At 48.3% G+C, this 19,919-nt stretch overlaps 1 protein-coding gene across 2 annotated transcripts in view; it reads right to left on the reverse strand.

Annotated features, from left to right (window-relative positions):
• Positions 1-19,919, reverse strand: part of ALDH18A1 (aldehyde dehydrogenase 18 family member A1) — a 508,980-nt gene that overhangs the window by 170,934 nt on the left and 318,127 nt on the right. For both annotated transcript variants that reach the window (XM_086922580.1, XM_086922579.1), the window contains exon 10: positions 664-737. In XM_086922580.1, the coding sequence (XP_086778706.1) occupies positions 664-737 (74 nt within the window). The remainder of the gene's footprint in view (positions 1-663; positions 738-19,919) is intronic.

Here is a 19,919-nt window from a genome sequence, read left to right on the forward strand (position 1 = left end):
CACTGAGCCATCAGCTAAGTACAGTAGAAAGTCATCAGCATACAGAGAAATTATGTGCTCTCTACCCTCCAACATCACCCCAGCTCCCACCCCCTCCTTCCGAAATAGCTCAGCTAAGGGCTCAATGGCCAGCGCAAAGAGGAGGGGGATAGTGGGCACCCCGATTTGGTGCCTCTGTAGACTCCATATTGCAGTGAGGTGATTGTGCCAGTTCTGACTTGTGCGGTCGGTGCAGTATAAAGTAGTTTAACCCAGGTCACAAGGAACCCCTTGTTGAAGAAAACATGTATTGTTGTCAGTTATGTACAATTCTAAGCATCTGCCTAATTAAAAGATGGCTGAATCTTCCAGAAGGTTATACAGCAACATAAGCATAAATTCAGATTTTTCCACATTGGGATGCTCGAATACAAGAGTTTCTGAACGCATGTCTTTCAAAGCAATAAAAAGATCTTCCTAACCATATAAAATACTCAGAGTTTTCAGATTAAATTATAGTACATTTCAACTGAACTTGAAACTTCTGTAAACAAAATAGTTTCAAACTAAGTAATTCTGCTCACACAATAGTCGCAAAGCAGATTGATACAGCAGTGACTGCTGAAAGTATACACTTTAGATTGGAAGGTTGGCCCCATTGAGATGATCATCATATTTTATTACCTGTTCAGGTTCCAGTGCTGCCAATGTTCTGCCTCCAGCTCGGGCCATTTCAGCTTGCTGTTCCACAGTGGGTCCTGCAGGTAAAATTAACAAAAACAACAAATGTGACCAAATACAACCAATAAATTTTGTGCTCTCAGGTTACCACATTACATGTAGCTCCCTTTATTGAGGAAATATAAAAAATGTGCTTCTGGGATTTAGCCTTGTGTGCATGCATGTGTGCTTTGCTTGACTAGCATTAGTCAATTTTGAATTTTTCCAAATGTCAACTTAATTGTTTCTGGAACTTTGATTGCAATATCCTGCTCTCGAACTTCACATTTTCTGGGAAACCAAGACAATGAAATTCTAAAGAATAATTGTGACAAACAAATACTCTTCCAAGGACTGGTACAATCTGTTTTCTTGTGTACCTATTAAAGACTTTTGATTTCAAGTTAAAAGTGAACTCATCAAAAATCAACCCCCTTATCACTAGCAGCAACACAGTAAAGTGGAGTTTCTAGAGTTGGCAAGAGGTCATTGTCCCTCCAACAGCTTACTTCAAACGATGTCTGCAAGTTAGGTACCTACATTGATGGACTATTCTGTGGTGTTTTAGATATAGAATACAACCAGTACGTCTTTCTGGCAAAATTAATTACGGAGGGAAATTCTACCCTATATTGCAATTCAACATTATATTCCCCTAGTCTTGATTTTAATGCAATCACAGCTTGACTATGAAAACACTACCTACCTCGGCCAGCCAGATAAACAAATATAAACTAAAAGAATTAAGCTGCACTCTACTGACGAGACCCACATAGGGCAAAAACAGTCTTGGGTTGCTTGTGGTTCAATTCAGAGAGGACCTGGCAGTTCGGCTGGACTGGTCTTATTGGATCAGGATCAAGGCGGATATGCATATTGCGTTCTCTAATCGGAGATGGGATTGTGGGCAAAAAGAATGGATTAGGGTGCGTCCCCAAGAACTTACCAGAGGATGAGATTAATTCAAGCATCCTACTCCTCACTTTTTTATATGCTGCCCTAAGTGTAAATGCCATGCTGAGACATGAGCCCCATGTTCCTTTTGCCACTGGAACTAAGCTGCACTCGACTGATGAGTCACAAATAAGGCAAAACTGGTCTTGCGTTGCTTGTGGTCCGGCTCAAAGAGGACCGGTCTTGGCAGTTTGGGCTTGACTGTTCCTAATGGAGCAGGATCAAGGCTGATTTGCTGGGTCTAACATGGAGGTGGCATTATAGGCAAATAAAACCTGCCAAAAAATGATGGACTGGGATATGGCCAGAGGAATTACCAGTGGAATAGATTAATTTAAGCATCCCTCCCATCACTTTTTATCCACTTCCTTACATACGGATCTCATTCGAATGGCCTCTGTTCTCAGAGGGGATGATCGGTGTCAAGGATTGGGGGGAAGGGAGTCTGAGTTGGGAGTAATGACGACTTCTAGTGTCCCACAGGTGCACCAGAGAGCAGAAAGGAATTTCATGCATAAGAATGCCAGCTTTGCCTGTCTGAAGAGTGTTATAGGTGCGGGGTCAGTGCCAGGGGGTGGAAAAGTTGGAAGCATGTCATCAGCCCAAATCCAGTGCTGCCATTAGTTCAGTATGTCAGGCTACCTGAGGCAGGGTAGTGAAACTGAGGACAGGACACCCTACTACTAGCACAGAAGTGACTCATTGAGGCTGAAGGCTCCCTTATACTCTACCTGTGTCAAATCCTGGATTTTTTTCTCTCTGGCATAGGACCTGGATGAGGAACAGAGCCACATATTTCAACGCTCATCACAGGCCCAGGCTATAAAAAGCTTTGTCTCCTTACATGATGGCTTTGGTTGTTTTCCAACCATATTTGTTGGAGGGTTTTGAGTTGTGTCATAGCCCCAGACACCAAAAGAGAGGTTGTGTTGGTTCAAGAGTGACATCTGCTTGCCACAAGAATTGCAATGCCTAAAGCCTGAAAACTTTGGCGGAGGCATGCCTAATAAAATACACTTAATATGGAGTAGAGTGACTCCAGATTCATGTCCCAGGGCATAAAAAAACAGAAAACAGAATAGGTGCGCCCGGACTGCACCTTGCGGGACTCTAACATCACCTCCAGTGTGGATCTGGAGCTGAGATAGAGTTGTAGCGCCTCTTACAGGCACAGCAGGAGAGCTGTTGCAGAGTTTCTGGATTCAGTCTGGATTTTGGGGGGATTTAAGACGTGAAGAATATGTATTCAGAAGTATCCATCATAATTATAGCTACATAGAAACTGAACAAACATACATACATTAAAGGACATCATGGCATAGCTGAAGTAAGCAACATAAATAGGACAGTCACTATGTCAGGCTGTTGTATAGTCATAGTGTGTTTGTTATATTACTGCTTATTTGGGGGTCTAGTGCCCTGATTTGGATGTGTGGCATATTGTGATGTTAATTGTCCTGTTGTGATAATGTTTGTGTGGTTAATGAGTCTATGTTGTTTATTTGTGTATTATTATATTATGTAGTGCTGTGCAGATCAATTTTGTTGTATTAATGTGCTATGTCTCAGTAATGTCAGTTTTGTGTTAATAGCGCCTGTGTGGGTGTTTGAGGCCATTACTACCATATTTCCAAAATGTTGTCTATGTGCCTACACATATAGTATAAAAACGAATGACTGTCAAATGATCGGAATAAACTAATCAGGAACAAGGTACATTTTAAGTTGTCATAAGCATATAAGACAAAACAAAAACTAAAGTTAAGGGTGAGTTAGGATTGATGGCAGGCACTAATGGCTACTACACAAACCCTACAAAGACATGAAATTCACAAGTAAAGGTATTACCTTAATTTACATTCTGACCTTCCACCATCCCATGATAGAAATGAGTTGCAAATGAGAGAACTGGAGAGTACATAGGTGACGGAGTAAGACCAATTATGATTTTGTCGCCAAAGCACATTTTAAGGCTCCTACGGAGCTTTAAAGCTTTAAAAAGTTACTCTGGACCCTCCCTAATCACACAGAAAAAAAACCTTAATGCAAGCAATAATTGCATCCTGCCTGGACTATGGGAAAGTTCTGTACCTGGGCATTTTGTAGACTTGTACCAATCGCCTGCAAATTATTCAGAATGCAGAAGCCTATTTGAAGCTTCATATACTGACATTTCAGACAATCTCTACCCATCTTGTAGGTCTTCACTGGCTACCAGTAAAATAATTAATACAATTCACACCCAAATAGCAGAGTGTAATAACATGGTAGATGTGAAGGCTAACTTCCTGAATATGAAATATCTTTTTGACTTGTATGGAACTATGGCAGTAGACTGTTCACCTGAGGATATAAAGTGTATAACTAGTGGTCACCCATTGAGTAGGACTGGAGCCAATAAGGGAAATAGTGGCATCAAGGCTAAGGCTGTGGAGATTAGAGGAGATAGCGAAGGGGGCGAAAAGAGGGGACCGATACATCCAGACTGTCGGGCCCATAGACCTTTGAATTAGAGTGGAAGTAAAAATCTAGCGCAAAGAGAGGATAAGGGGAGTGTCAACATAATTTCTTGGAACGTGGCTGGGTTAAAAAATAAATTAAGCTCAGATGACTGGGGTCTGTTCATGGATACACACGACATCTGCCTTATGCAGGAGACGTGGGCCATGGACGACTACCAGTAAAGTGGGTTTGCTGCATTCAATGTTCCTGCATCAAAAGGGAATGGGGAGGGGGGGGGGGGGGCTCAGTACATGGGTAGCGAGTCATGGCCAAACAAGAATCAACTAATTCCCCAGACATCTTGTGTGTCCTATTAACATCACGGGGGAATAAGCACCTGGCCATAATCAATATCTACTCCAGGCCAACGCAGGGTGGCCAGGAGTCACTGGTCATTGAACAGCTAAAGGGATTTATTAAGTCCTTAGATCCTGAGGCTGGTATTATTATTGGGGGGGGATTTCAATTGCCAATTTGAACCCCTCAATAATTTAAGTACTGAGGATCCCGAAGAGGAAAATTTATACTGGTACATTCCGGAGCCTGCAATTACTACTGTAAAAGTATGGACACCATTGGTATTGCAAATTCTCTCCCTTTCACTGTCCCTATCAGTAAGGCCTTGCAATGGCCGACTAAAATCGGATAGGCCTGGAAATGTGACATTTAATAGAGTGGGCCAATCGTCGATCATTGACTATATTATGATTGAATGTAGGTCATGGGACAAAGTCCAGGACTTCAAGATTTATGATCGGACGGACAGTGACCATAACGCGCTGGTCATGTCGTTGAAGCCTGGGAGTTGGGGTATGAGAAACTCTGTACCTGAAACCAACCTGTCCCTGTATTCTCTACTTTTGCATAACAATAGGAGGAGAGTCAAATGGCCGCACATTGCAGGTTCCCCAACTAGGCAGTCTGAAATATATTGCCAAATCTTGCCCTACCTCAGTAAGATGGCGGTTGAGGGACTCGAGGGGGCTGTAGCCGGAAGGAAAAGTAGGGCGGTAGAAATACACCAACAGTTAACCTCAACATTGTTAGAGGTCTTTTTTCCACTTCAGGCATCTAAGCAAAATTCCCCCTAGACCCATCCCTGGTATACCGCTGAAGGCCGCAAAATTAAAGGAGAGCTGGTCAAAACAGTCAAAGCAAAAGATAGACCCGAAATTAAGTTGTTAAGGGCGCTGTACAACCGTGTTTTAGAGAGGGATAGAAAGACATGGCAGGAGGGCCAATGGAAAGATCTGAGGGAGGCACTACAACCAAGAGATCTTAAATCGTTCTGGGCAATTGTTGGTTCGGAGGGCTGGGTTGTGCGACCCGCCGTATGTCCTAACATAGCCCCAACACTATGTGAAGAACATTTTAGTGGCCTATATGCTCAACCGGGTACTGGCGATTCCGTGTCGGAATCCCTGGGCCTCCTCCATGAGTATCGACTGGAGGGGGCCCAGGAGATATCAATCCGGGAGGTCGAGTCTGCCATCTCTAGGTTACTACCCAATAAAGCTCCGGGGCTTGACAAAATCCCTGGTGATCTGTTCCGGTCTGAACCTAAAATTTGGGCCCCTTATCTCTGCGTTCTATTCAATGCAATTTTAATGGGGAGAAGTCCCCCCCAAGTCATGGAGGGGAGCTGATATAGTGGCCATCCTCAAAAAAGGTTGCCCCCTTCAACCCTCAAATTACAGGCCTATCAGCTTAATAGACATTCCTCAGAAAGTTTTTGGGAGGATATTATTGGACAGGATCCAGTTATGGGAAGAGAAAAATCAAATTCTAAGCAATTTACAAGCTGGCTTTAGATCTGGTATTTCCACTATTGATCAGATTTTCCGGCTGCAAGTCCCCTTTTGGAAAGCAGTGAGCGTGGGAGTCTCTACCTCATTTTTGTGGACTTACGGGCCGCGTTCGATCTGGTCCCCAGGGATAAGCTCTGGAAAGTCCTCCAGGACCTTGGCATGCCCAACTATTTATTGGATGCACTGATCAGGCTCCTTTCATTTAACTTTGCCCAGGTTAGATGCGGAAAAATGGGAGATTTGTCTGCACGGTTCCCGGTGCAAAGGGGGGTACGCCAGGGGTGCGTGCTGGCTCCTACCCTCTTTTGCCTGTATATAAATGGGCTTGTTAAACATCTTTTAGCCATAAAGGACTTGGATGCCCCAAAGTTATCTACTGGAAGAGTGCCCGCATTAATGTTTGCGGACAACACTCTACTACTGTCACGAACAGCTACTGGCATTCAGCGTGTCCTTGATGGATTGGCTGATTTTTGTGCCTCGAGTGGATTGGAAATCAACTTGGCAAAAACCAAATACACGATTTTCAATCCACCAAGGCAAACGCGACCTAATCCTACTCTGAATGGCTCACCTCTGGAGAGAGTTAAAAAGTTTGTCTACTTAGGAATTACTCTCAAGGAAGATCTTGGCTGGGATGCACAACTAACTAAATCTGCTTTGAAATTACCACAGACTGTTGGTGGGTTAACAAAAAAGTTTAGAACATCTGTATTTAAGCCGGCTGCCCCTATCACTGAGATATATACGGTTCAAGCTAGAGCTGCAGCACTATACGGGGCCGAACTATGGGGTCACTGTCGACCGAAAAGTTTGGTAAAGGCTGATTTATGAGAGAGCTGTTTGCCCTTCCTGCCAGCACCCCATTAGTTCCACTCAGATTTGACCTAGGTTTGCTACCAGTGGAAGAGGAGGCCGCCATGAGACCTTTAACTTACTGGGGAAGACTTTGGTCTGCCCAAGAACTAGCCCCGTATCGTGCAGAGTTTAAGGAGGTTTGGGTGACCTTGAGGTCAAAGAAAGTGTCCTGGTTATCACATATTAAGGACCTCTGCGAACTACTTGGTCTCTCTGGTCTATGGGAATCTCCTGAGGCAGTCTCTCCTACTATAGCTAGACTTGACCTGGTAAGAAGATTTAGGTACAATAACTTGCTGGCATTGCATGCTAACATGGCAGCAGGGAGACTGACTGTTGAATTCCTCAATGTAAAAATGGAATACACGGGAGTAGGACGTGCTTTTGAGTCCCTCCGGCACCGGGCCTTCTATAGCCTTGTAGAGCACCCGGTCCCGGGCTAGTTTACGGCTCTCCGGACACCCCTGCATCTCCTGGGGGTCGTGCCCAACTATCGGCCCCAAACTGACTGCGGAGGCGCCCCGGGAACGGCGCCAGGACTGGAGCGGGCATACCGCGCTGACGAGCGGTAGCGCTGTGTGGCCTCTGGGGGTTACGGCCTGAGCGGAGGGTGTTGTGGATCGAGGCTGCCCTGGAGGTGTCGATCGAGGTCGCCTGGAGAGACAAGAGATCTCCGGGTCACATCTACGGACGGATCTACAGACCCTGGCCGAAGTGCGGCGACGGGGCGCGAGCGAGAGGGGGACTGCACCTTCCGGCCTGATACTTACACGACCCAAAGGCTTGCGGCCTGGACACAGCGGCGGCACGGAACGTGCCGTGGGGTGTGCAAGAGGCGACTCCAACTGCCCGGGGTAGCCGCGCTTTGCCCGGGATATCTCGACGGCTCCTGGCGGGAGCGAGGAGGCCGGACCCAGAGTGGTGGGGACTGCGCCACCCGGCCCTATGACCTACACGAGTCAGAGGACTGCGGCCTGGTTGCCGCGATGGAGAGGAGCGAGCGTTGCGGCCCACCCTGCTGCTGGACTCCTTACGCCTACAGAGAGTTTGGGTGTGGTGAATGAGCACTGTGCTCCATTGCACGCAAAGCGGTGAGTCGGCCCAGAGACGCGAATGCTCACCGAAGGACCCCTGGGCCGCGTGGCGGACTGCTGACTTGGAGTGAACCTCGTCTCCTCCCACTGTAGAAGGTGAGACAGCTCGGGGCACTGGGGGTACTGCCGGGCTGAAGCTAGTTGCGGGAGACTACCACTCAAGCTTCGGAACCGGGACCTACAGCGGTAAGGGACCGAGTTGGTGGCGCCGTGTGGCGTAGGGGGCCCTGGACATTGTGCTTTTTCCTGCGCCGAAGTACTACTGGCTCATGAGCAACTGTGCAGCGGAGGCCGTGGGATTGCGACTGTAGACCCGGGACTGCCTTTCCTGGGGCCCCAATCGGCCGACCGCAGAGGGTGCGGGGGGGGGGGGGGGTGGGGGGGGTGACGCCATATGCCGCCTGGGTCTTCCGAACCTGCCAAAGGGCCATTGGAATAGACTGAGCGTTTTGGCAGTGACCTGGACTGAGAAAGTGTGCAGTCGCCTCGACGGAGCTGCATACTGGTGAACGCGATCTCCCGCCCTGAAAACTCGACAGAACAGGGGTGCCGTGATGTCTTCCACACTGCGCAAGGGGAAGCCCGGCAAGGATGGCCCACCCAAAGGATCCCAACAGCCGGCATCCCCTGGTCCTAGCGCATCGCCCGGGCAGAAAGATGATGAGGCCCCTGCGACCAAGGCCTTTATGACGGAACTTTTCGCCTCTATTAAGGAGGACATCTCTGAGCTCCGCTCTTAACTGGCGTCGGATCTCCGCGAGGTGCGAAGGGACGTAGATGGCATCGGAGAGCGAGTGGCTACCTTGGAGGATCACGACTTAAGCATGGCGAACGATGTCCACCAATTGCAGCAGGATGTGCTTCGGCTCACGGAGCAGAACCTAGACCTCCAAGCCCACGCAGAGGATCTGGAGAACCGTTCCCGCCGGAACAACATCCACATACGTGCGGTGCCGTGGGACGGCGTAGTAGGTGACATACGAGGCTATGTGCAGACACTTTTCTTACAGATACTGGGCGAGGAGGACATACATGATATCAAGATGGACAGAGTTCACAGGGTTGGTCTACCTAAACGGGGAGGAGGGCCGCCCCCTGACATTTTAGTCTGCGTGCATAACTTCCAGTTAAAGGAGCGTATCCTGCAGAAAGCGCGGGACATTCCGTCCTTGCAGTTCCGAGAGCATCGTCCTCAACTTTACCAGGACTTAGCGGCAACGACACTCCAAAAGAGACGCGAGTTCCGCCCAGTGACCGCCTTTCTGCGAGAACATAACATTTCCTACTCATGGGGTCACCCCTTTCGCATCATCTTTAGGTGGCAAAATAGACTGGCGCAGATCCGTTCTCTCCAGGTGGCGAAAGATCTTCTGGGCCTTGATGACTCTACTCCTTCACCTGAGGCTGGCGGTTCACCATCGTGAAGGCGTCAACGGTCCTCCTCATGGCACAGCGTGGGTCCGGAGACGGATCGTAGAAGGCCTGACCGCACAACTAGCCTGCAGGAGAGGGGAGAGGCGGTGGCATCTGTGGCCTCAGCGACGTTGGCATCTTCCCAGCAGAGCTCCGGAGTGGCCTGACCCTTGAACTGTGGGCCGTATGGTGCCGGAGGGACACGTGAACTCAGGTACCGTGGGTATATTTTTACTTTTTGAGAAGACACCCCGGACCGTGGCCCTGGGGGACCCATCAGTGGTGTCCCGACCCCAGCCCAGGGAGAACTCTACGGACTACTATCCACTGGGACTGCTAAGTACATTGTTCTTGTTTGTTTGCCTGTTTGGGGAGGTGGGGACTGGAGGGTTTTGGGGGGAGGACTGGGTGGGGGGGTAGTTGGGGATTGGGTTGGGGTGGGCAGGGTGGTGGTGGCGACCGATGTGTGCATGCTATGAGTCTTATTCCCTCTGGAGGGGTGTCACATAGGCCTTTAGATACAGGGTTGTTAAGGGGACGCAACCACTGGGTCTGTGCTATGGCTGAAAGTACTTTCTTGCTGCTGTGGGACCGGGATGTGAGGGTCTTTTGGGCTTGGTGCCGGGTGTGGAGGAGAGGGGCTGATGTTTCCTCATGCCTCTTAGTATCGGCACATGGAATGTGAAGGGTCTCAACTCCCCACAGAAACGCCAAAAACTTTGGAAAATACTTGTCTGACCATCACTTAGATGTAGTGGGTCTCCAGGAGACTCACCTGGCGCGAAGAGATGAGCTACGGCTACGACACAAACACTTCCCCCTCATCTACAGGTCTTCTGCCTCCACCAAACACAGGGGGGTGGCTCTTCTTTTTCGGGCGTCCCTTCACTTCCAGCCTATGGGGGTATGTTGTGATAAGGAAGGTCGCTGGTTGATGGTTAAGGGGTTGCTATACGGCCGATTGTGCACTTTTGTGGTGGTGTATGTTCCCAATGCTAGGCAGAATAGCTTTCTCCAGGACTTGTTGGATAAAGTGGGGAATTTTGTGGAGGGGCATCTGTTCTTAATGGGTGATTTCAACATGGTCTGGGATAAGGACCTAGACAGCTCCCGAGCACAGAGGGCGGACACCGGTGTCTTCTCCGCTGAAACGCAACGCCCGGTGGGTGATTTGGGGTTGATTGACGGCTGGCGCTCCTTGCATCCCCAGGCCCGAGATTATACCTTCTTTTCCCACGTCCACCATTCCTATTCTCGCCTAGACCATATCTTTTTCAGCCAGGCCTTCAGGGGAGATGTCCGTGATTCCAGCGTCTTTCCGCTCTCCGTGTCAGACACAAACACTTCCCCCTCATCTACAGGTCTTCTGCCTCCACCAAACACAGGGGGGTGGCTCTTCTTTTTCGGGCGTCCCTTCACTTCCAGCCTATGGGGGTATGTTGTGATAAGGAAGGTCGCTGGTTGATGGTTAAGGGGTTGCTCTACGGCCGATTGTGCACTTTTGTGGTGGTGTATGTTCCCAATGCTAGGCAGAATAGCTTTCTCCAGGACTTGTTGGATAAAGTGGGGAATTTTGTGGCGGGGCATCTGTTCTTAATGGGTGATTTCAACATGGTCTGGGATAAGGACCTAGACAGCTCCCGAGCCCAGAGGGCGGACACCGGTGTCTTCTCCACTGAAACGCAACGCCTGGTGGGTGATTTGGGGTTGATTGACGGCTGGCGCTCCTTGCATCCCCAGGCCCGAGATTATACCTTCTTTTCCCACGTCCACCATTCCTATTCTCGCCTAGACCATATCTTTTTAAGCTAGGCCCTCAGGGGAGAAGTCCGTGATTCCAGCGTCTTTCCGCTCTCCGTGTCAGATCATAGCCTGTTGGTCCTCGGGTTACATTGGTCGGTGAGGGGGGGGACGGTTTGCGAAAATGGTACTTCCCAGCTGCGCTTGTCCGGGACGATACGTCCTGTAAGAAGCTACGGAAAGCCATCAGGGAGTTCCTGGCTCTTAACCCGTCATCGGACACATCAGTGTTCAACACGTGGGACGCATGCAAAGCTTCGCTGAGGGGCACCGGCTTAGGTCTTAATGCAAACCTCAAATTGAGGAGGAAGGAACGGGAGGACTTAGAGGCAGAACTTGCGATCTTGGAACAGGCGCACAAATCGAACCCGTCTAGGGCAACCCTTCGGCTGTGTGGGGAAAATTAAAGGACCATTACAACAACCGAGCCGAATTCACCCTCCTGAGGCTTCGGCGGGTTTCATACTCACAGGGGAACAAGGTAGGAAGGCACTTGGCCTGTCAGCTCCGGGACAAGAGAGAGAGGGAATACATTGGAGGGATCCAGGACCCGGCGGGATCCCTGCAGCATCAGGATGAGGACAAGGCGGACATTTTTGGCCGCTTTTATGCTGCACTCTACGAGGGCGACTCTTTGGATCAGGAAGCTCAAGGCAGGTTCCTGGCTGACCTCCCCATACCGCGGGTCTCTAAAGAGTGGAATGAGCTTTTGGCTGCTCCCATCTCCAGAGCGGAGGTGCTGGATGCTATTAAGACGCTGAAGCTCCATAAGGCGCCGGGTCCGGACGGCTACACTGCCCTTTTCTATAAATCATTTGCGACGGAACTGTGCGACTACCTGGTCTCCCTTTTCAATGAAATGGCTGTCCCTGGGAGGACCTCTGGGACTATGGCCGAAGCCATGATAACCGTGCTCCCCAAGCCGGAGAAAGATCTCTCCAACTAATCGTTGTACCGCCCGATAGCTCTTCTCAATATCGATGCTAAATTATAATCTTCCATCATCGCCCGCAGGCTCCAGGACTGGATGCCGGCCCTTGTTCACCCGGACCAGTCCGGGTTCATTAAGGGACGACAGACACATGTCAACTTAAGGCGGGTGATACACCTGATAGAGAAGGCCACCAGGTTCCGCATCCCGGCGATACTGGTGGGGCTTGATGCGGAAAAAGCTTTTGACCTCGTTGATTGGGGATTCCTGTTCCGCACCCTGGACGCCTTCGGCTTTTCGCACCAGTTCATAACAATGATCCGTGCAAATTACAGCAGCCCCAGCTCTAGGGTGGTAATTAACGGGCATCGATCTGCATGTTTCCCCCACTCACGGGGACGAGGCAGGGATGTCCCCTTTCCCCTCTCCTCTTTGCACCGAGTATCGAGCCTCTAGCTCTTGCGGTGCGGGAGAGGGAACAGATCAAGGGCCTTCCCTTTACGGGTGAGCAGCACAAAATACCCCTCTTTGCGGATGATGTGCTGTTATCAGTGGGGGATCCAGCTCATTCATTGCCGCATATTCAAACGGTGCTAACCGAATTCGAAGCAGTGGCCGGGTTCAAGGTAAACTTTGACAAATCATACATACTGAACCTGACTCTCCCTCCGGCGGAGGTGGAGCGTGTGCGCTGGCTAACGCCTTTGTCTTGGGCGTCTACCTCTTTGTTATACCTGGGAGTTCGGCTGACCCCTACCATAAGATCACTGTTCTCAGCTAACTTCCCCCCAATGCTCGCGGCGGTGCGAGCGGACCTTGATCGGTGGAAACCGAAGTATATCTCATGGCTTGGCAGGATCCATGCTCTCAAGATGGTCGTCCTCCCTAAATTCCTATATCTTTTCCAGGCCCTCCCCATCCCAATAGAGGTGGATTTTTTCCGGCGCCTTAAAACCTTGATGTTGAGATTTGTTTGGCAGGGTGGGCGAGCGCACTTCTCCTTCACGACGCTGCGACATCCGCGGGAGGGAGGAGTAGGGTTCCCTGATATGCACCTGTACTATAAAGCCGCGCAGCTACGAGTACTGGTGGAATGGTCCAAGCAGCTTTCAGAGAAACACTGGCTGCATATGGATAGAAGTGTGGCCGGGAGATCGATCTGGGATCTAGCCTGGAAGCCCAAGGTGGACAGGCCCAAGAATGCCTACATCAGCACGCCCACTAGCACCGTCTTGAAGGTATGGGATACGGTCACCGGTGATGACCGCTGGGCCACGTTTCCGTCCCCCTTTACCCCCATTCACTTCAACCCGGCCTTCCCGCCGGCGATGCAGGAGGGACCCTTCCGACTATGGAGAGAGGGAGGGTGTAGAGCTCTCACGCATTTGTTCCACGGATCGGCACCTCTCACATTTCATAACTGCATGCGAGACTAAGGGATCCCGGCCACTGAACGCTTCCGCCACATCCAGCTCCTCCACTGGGCGACCTCGGCAGGAATAGGAGATGCCGCTACGAGACCACTTTCACCATTTGAGGCCTTTATTCTACGCACTTCCACTATGAAGGGGAAGATTTCCTTCTTGTATGGGCTGCTGCTTGCCACCGCGGTATCTCCCCGTCCCCGCTACATGGAACACTGGGAGGTCCTTCTGGGCCGAGATGTTACCGACAAGGAATGGAAAGGTCTCTGGCGAGATATAGCGGCGCACAACCATTTAGTAGATCTCAGAGAGGCTCATCTAAAAACCATGCTAGATTGGTACCTCTACCCGTCCAAGCTACATCGAATATTTCCAGCCTCCTCGGACAGGTGTTGGAGGGTCTGCGGTCTGCTGGGGGACTTCCGCCACATTTGGTGGGACTGCCCGATTATCCGCCCGTTCTGGGCTGAAATTCTGTCCCACATCAAGGACATCCTAGGTTATCCGATCCCGGAATCGATGGCTCATGTCCAATTGGGGCTCCGCGACACGATGTTAGAACATCAAACGAAAGCGGATAAACATATCCTGTGGCTCTGCCTTGGAGCCGCCAAACTGACGCTAGCTGCAGCATGGAAGAAACCGAATGCCCCAGCTATATCACTATGGCCTGCGAGACTATGGAGACTACTGAGCATGGAGAGAGTGGCGGACATCTTCCTGGGCAACTTTAAGAATTTCCTGTTCCGATGGGGTCCCCTAGTCCGCTTCTTATCACAAGGCCTGCCCTCTGCAGTCTGCCCATCCGCGTTTCGCGCTCTTCACCGTTTCCAGATTTGACCAGATTGTATAGCTGAGGGGTTTAAAATGAATGTGTGTGTTGTCGCCCCTCCTTGGGGGGGGGAGGAGAGGGTGGGGAGTTGGGGGGGGGGACTCAGTTGGGTATGTTAGTTTGTTACCTGTTGCGGCACCGCATAGCCTGTGGAGGTTGACAGATTTTTGAGCCTTATGCAGCACCATTTCCACATGTGGGCTTCGCCACCCCTCTTTGCAAGACTATTACCGGTCGGCTGACCGAGAAGGAGTTTGAGCTTGTTTGTCTTTCTGCTCTTAGGCATGCACTGACTCTAAGATCTGATCTTTATTGGCATATTCTGCTGCCTCCCTTTGCCTCCTTCTTACGCTAACTACAGCTCCCCCTGTGTGGGGAATATTGCGGGATTGTCGCTTGTATATTTTTTTTTGCTGCAAAATACTAAGTAAAAAAAAAAAAATGGAATACAAGGAGGAGGAATTCCTTGATAAGATTCGCCCTGTCAAAGCAAGAAAGCTGTACTTACAACTAAGAATGGGCAGTTTGCCACTAAATGTTCACAGTGCCCGGCGTGCGAAGACCCTATAGAAAATGAAAGCCATGTATTCTTCTTTTGCCCAGCGTATGTAGGAATCTGGGTTTTCGTGAATGTGAACTCGTGCTTAGAATACTTAAATATGACACCCACCCACCAATTGTTTTTGCTGTGTCCCGCTTTTTAAACAGTATGTGGATCAAGCGTAGAATTTTTATAACGACTTAATTTTAGATTCCAGTTTTTTATTAACAGTATTGTCAATGCTGAATCATTTGATAACTACCTAGTCGGTTTAATTCTTATTTTTTTTTAATCATGACTAATTTTTACTGTAAACCATGTGTATATATATGAAATAATGTTCTTAACTTATGTACTGAAAGTATTTTACTGCTCATTTTTATTATGATATGTACTTTTATGACCCACAGTGGTCGAAATAAAGTTATCATCTGATTATATTTCAGCCAGGGATCTGAGGTCGTCCAACAAAAGACTTGCCCGTCTGCCTAGGTTGAAATGAACCAGAAGGAGAGGTATGGTGGATGTTTGGTCTTTTCAACTTATTGCTCCTAAAGATTGAAACTGTTGCACAACAGCTTCGTCACTGTTTGAACGAAGCAGATTTTAGGAAACATTTAAAGACATGCCTTCAATCTTCAGTTGCAGGCCTCTTCTCGAGGCTCTTAATTTGCCCTGAGAAGCCCAGATTGGACAGCCAAGTGCTCTATAAAATGTTATACATAAATTCTCGTATAGCGATCTCAAATTACATTGCAATAATTCCTTTAATGTGGTACATACTGGCATTTCATGAAATTGTGGCAGTGAGAACGAGCGATAGGTTTGTTGGTATGCTTGTGACATTTTATTGTATGGCAAATACTCCTATGACTGAACTTTGGATAATTTAATGTAGTGGTCCTGATTTTTTACATTTCAAAATGATATTCCACCAATGTGTAATTATTATTGATTTCATTACTTGGATTTTTAAGGATGTAATGTAGTACTCAATTGGGACGAAAAAGTCTCTTGGACGGCAGTAGATGTGCACATTGGTCTCGAGTGCCCCGACTGCAATGATTTCTGGATTCTAAAAAACAACTTTTTGGTCATGAGTGAACACAGATCATCTATGTGTGTGTGTGTGTATGTGTGCCATGACCTAGGCCACAGACAGTTTAGACCGGGAGGGGCACACCCCACACTATCCACACAGTGGGTGAGGGCCACCATTCTTACTGGGAGCTAAGTAGCATGCGCGCTGTGGTAGCAGCATACTATTTTTATAGTAAGTAATCAAGTTATGTGGCCAGGCTTTCTGACCTCTGTCATGGGAGTAGGGCCTACTGGCCCACTCAAAGTTCTGCTCTTGTGTGCTACGAGTAACCTTGGCCTACCTCAGGATAGTTGTGGGGAGCCAGTGCATGCATATTTGAGTGCACCATGGTTGTATGTACATGAGCCAGTGTGTGTGACAGTACATGGAAATAGCACATACCTGTTTTTTTTAGCGAGCCAGTGTGTGCCACAGTACATGGAGACCGTGCACGAGTGTTTATAGGCATCATGCTGGTATGTATGTGTGCCCGGGAGTGAAGCAGTACGTAAAGGGATATACACATATTTGTGCACAGCACTAAGGATGCTTAAATGTTTGTGAGTTGTACACTGCATGAGGGCCTCCTATTGGGAATCGCAGGGATTGCTGGATGAACATGTGGAGGTAGAAGAGCCCAGTTAGAAAGATTTATAGATTGCTGCATTCCTGAGAGTTGGGTGAGACACACACTGGAGTAAGAAAGAGCCAGGCTCTTCCGAACTCTTCAAAGGGGCTCTTTGATTCTGAAAGAGGTCACTGGTCAAAGGGATATGGAAACATTTAAGGAAGGAGATGGGGCTAATAAGGTAATCCTAAAAAGGAGCCTGATATTCCACTGGATTTAGGTTATGTGTTGACATCAGTGCTCCTCATCAGACCTAGAACCGGTGTTCCCATGCTCAAAAGTAGAACCCGTCACGGACTGGGAACAGTGACCAGTAGGCAAGCATTCGGCACAAAGAACAAATGACGGAACTAAGGGAGAACCCCTTCTAAAATACAAAGGCACTCTCACAAGGGATGTATCCTAAAGACTCTGTAGGTGGGTTCTCAAAGTATTCAGCCCAGAGAGTATCAAAGGCAACAGGTTAACAATTGTTACCTTCAAACTTACCTCAATTGAATTTCTGCAAAAACAAAAAAAAGAAGCTGCAGAAGGTTGTGTCTGCCTTTGAACCTATGGTTACTTCTCTGGTGGTCTCAGGGTTAAAAGGTGTTGGGATGGAATTGGCCACCTGCATGGCTCTGCACTGCCTGCACCCCCATCCAAAGTTTCCCATACCAATGCTGATTCACGTTTGGCCATACTGCACACCAATCATGCATGTACACAGAGGGCCCACTGTGACAAAGAATATAACCTTAGAAGGGTACACCATGTGTATCTGAGTCAGTATACCATCAACCCACCAGGCTAAAGACTGAACGTGGTTGCAGCAACTGATTATACTAAACATAAAGTGTCAGACCTGTCATCCTTAGGGTGGTCTTTCACCAGACATTTTGCCTTTTACCTCTTGTTATTGCGGATTCTTTTTCTTTGCCTTTGGACTCTGAGCACTTCACCACTGCTAACAAGTGTTAAGTGCATGTGCTCCTCCCCTTAACATGAGGACATTGATGTATACCTTATTAGCAAATTTGTTGTACTGATAAGTCCCTTGTTAAGTGGTATACCAAATACCCATGGCTTGTACTTTAAATGCTACTACTGGGCGCAGCACTGATTCTGCCCGCCACACAAGTAGCCTTTGAAACCAGTCTTAGGCCTGCCACTGCAGTGCCTGTGTATGCATTTTACTGCCACATCGACTTGCCAAGTAAAAATTACTTGCAAAGCCTTAAACTCCCCTTTTATTACATATAAGTCACCCCTAAGGTAGGCCAAAAGTAACCCTAAGGAAAGGGTGCTATGTAAGTAAAAGGTAGGAAATGCATGTTTTGCATGTCCAGGTAGTGACAAACAGCCTATTTCATTTTTCACTACTGTGAGGCCTGCTCCTTTCATAGGTTAGCATTGGGAATTCCATAACACACTTTTAAGCTGTAATTCCTGATCAGAGAGGAGTAGATTTTTCATATGTCTGGAATGGTCATGAGAAATCCTCCTTACTGGTGAAGTTGAATTGAACATTACTGTTTTAGAAATGCCACTTTTAGAAAGTGGAATTTTCTCTGCACTTACAACATGTGTGCCTGACAGCCGGTCTCCAATACATGTATGGGGTGGGTGACAGCTACACTTTGTGCATTCCCTCTGGACAGCCATAACACAGGAATAATAGGTGTGTCCGAGTACCCAACTATGTACATCTGCATTCCAATGGTTTTGCCTGGGCAGGATGGAAGGGAGGGAGGGGCTAACATTTCACTTGAATATGCAGTGCCCTCTTCCCACACAAAGGACTGATTACCCAACACAGATAGCCTGGCAGAATGGGTTGAAAGGGATACATATGCACTTGAGAGAGCTGCATTAAAGTCACGCCCCCCACATCAAAGGCACTTTTGGGTAAATGTACTGGGTCTCTGATGCCCTAAAATCAGACACTATTGGACTTGTAACTGAAGCTCTGTCAGAAGAACTGATGTGCTGCTTAAAGGACTCAACTGGACTGCTGTTCTGGAAGGCTTGCGTTTGTTTGCTGCCCTGCTACCTACTGCTCTCTGACTGCTGAAGGACAGATAGACTCAGCCTTCACTCAAAGTGACCTCCAAGGGCCTGTTGGCTTCCCTCCTGTTTCTGGAGACTCAGGGATATCAAAGTATCTACCTTCGCTCCTGTGCCTGGCTCACTGGAAGTGACCCAGATACTTGCAGCACGGATTTCGATGCACCTCCAGTCTGCATGTAGCAGAACCAGTGCATCAACCTGGTGCAGGAGTAAAATCGGGACATCGCATCAGAACCAGCACTTTGCCTCCAGAAATCGACACATCGGAAAACGTATATCGCTGCTGCTGCAGTTTGGTGACAGGGACGCATCCCCTCAACTATGTGGCATAATCCAACGAATATTTGACAGCTCTTGATTCCAGCACCCCTATTCAGAAGGGACGCATCACCTTCACTGCATGGAGAAGATAGATGCTTCCTGTACCTGCTGGCTTAGACATCGACACATCTCGCTGTTTGGTACCAGGAAATGTATTTTGTTCACCGGGGCCTGCATGGGTCCTGTAGTAGACCTGCGCTCCGTCGGAGTCAGCCCGAACTTTGACTTTCCTCCTGCCCCGCGCAACCTAAAGTAACCTTTTTAGTGGTACTTGCTTCTAAGTGCTTTATTGCATTTATTCCTTAACAATTCAATGTCAACTTCTATACATTGGATTTTTGTTTTGTTCGGAATATAATACATTTTTCTAAACATGTGTGAAGTATTTTTGTGGTGTATTTATTGTGTTATAGTGTGTGTATGGTGTACAAATACTTTACACATTACCTCTTTAGATAAGCCTGGCTACTCTGTGAAAAACTACTAGAGAGTGCGCACAGGATATACTTTAGTGTGTATCTAGCTGACTAGGGTGGTGGTTCCTGCCTGGCCTGGGTGCCTACCTCAGCCAAAAAGGAATCCCATTTCTAATAGGAAGACCTTGTTATCTTTTACGTGCAGATAGAAACTTACCTACTGCCCTCTTCGGATTAAAATTGTCAGTATGTTGCACGCAACCAGGTTCTTTGCTGCATCTATGTGAGGCATGGGTGGTGCATGAGGTTTACCCTATGCATGTGTACTAGGACCTTTGTGGATAATTTGTGCTGGGCTTGACTGTGGCATCAGGAATCCATTTCGGATCCCATATTGATAACTGGTACATACGATGGAGGTTGGAGAGAGCCTGTCAAACAGAAATGTGAATTGTAGGACTTCTTCTAACTATTCTTAAGGGCCTTTTTATTGAGCCAGACTCTAGGGTGAGGAGGAAAGAATAGAGAAGGACCTGAGAAAGTGTAGGCACAGTCCTTATTTCCTTAC

Source organism: Lissotriton vulgaris, chromosome 5, assembly GCF_964263255.1.
Source record: "Lissotriton vulgaris chromosome 5, aLisVul1.2, whole genome shotgun sequence".
Taxonomy (NCBI): Eukaryota; Metazoa; Chordata; class Amphibia; order Caudata; family Salamandridae; genus Lissotriton; species Lissotriton vulgaris.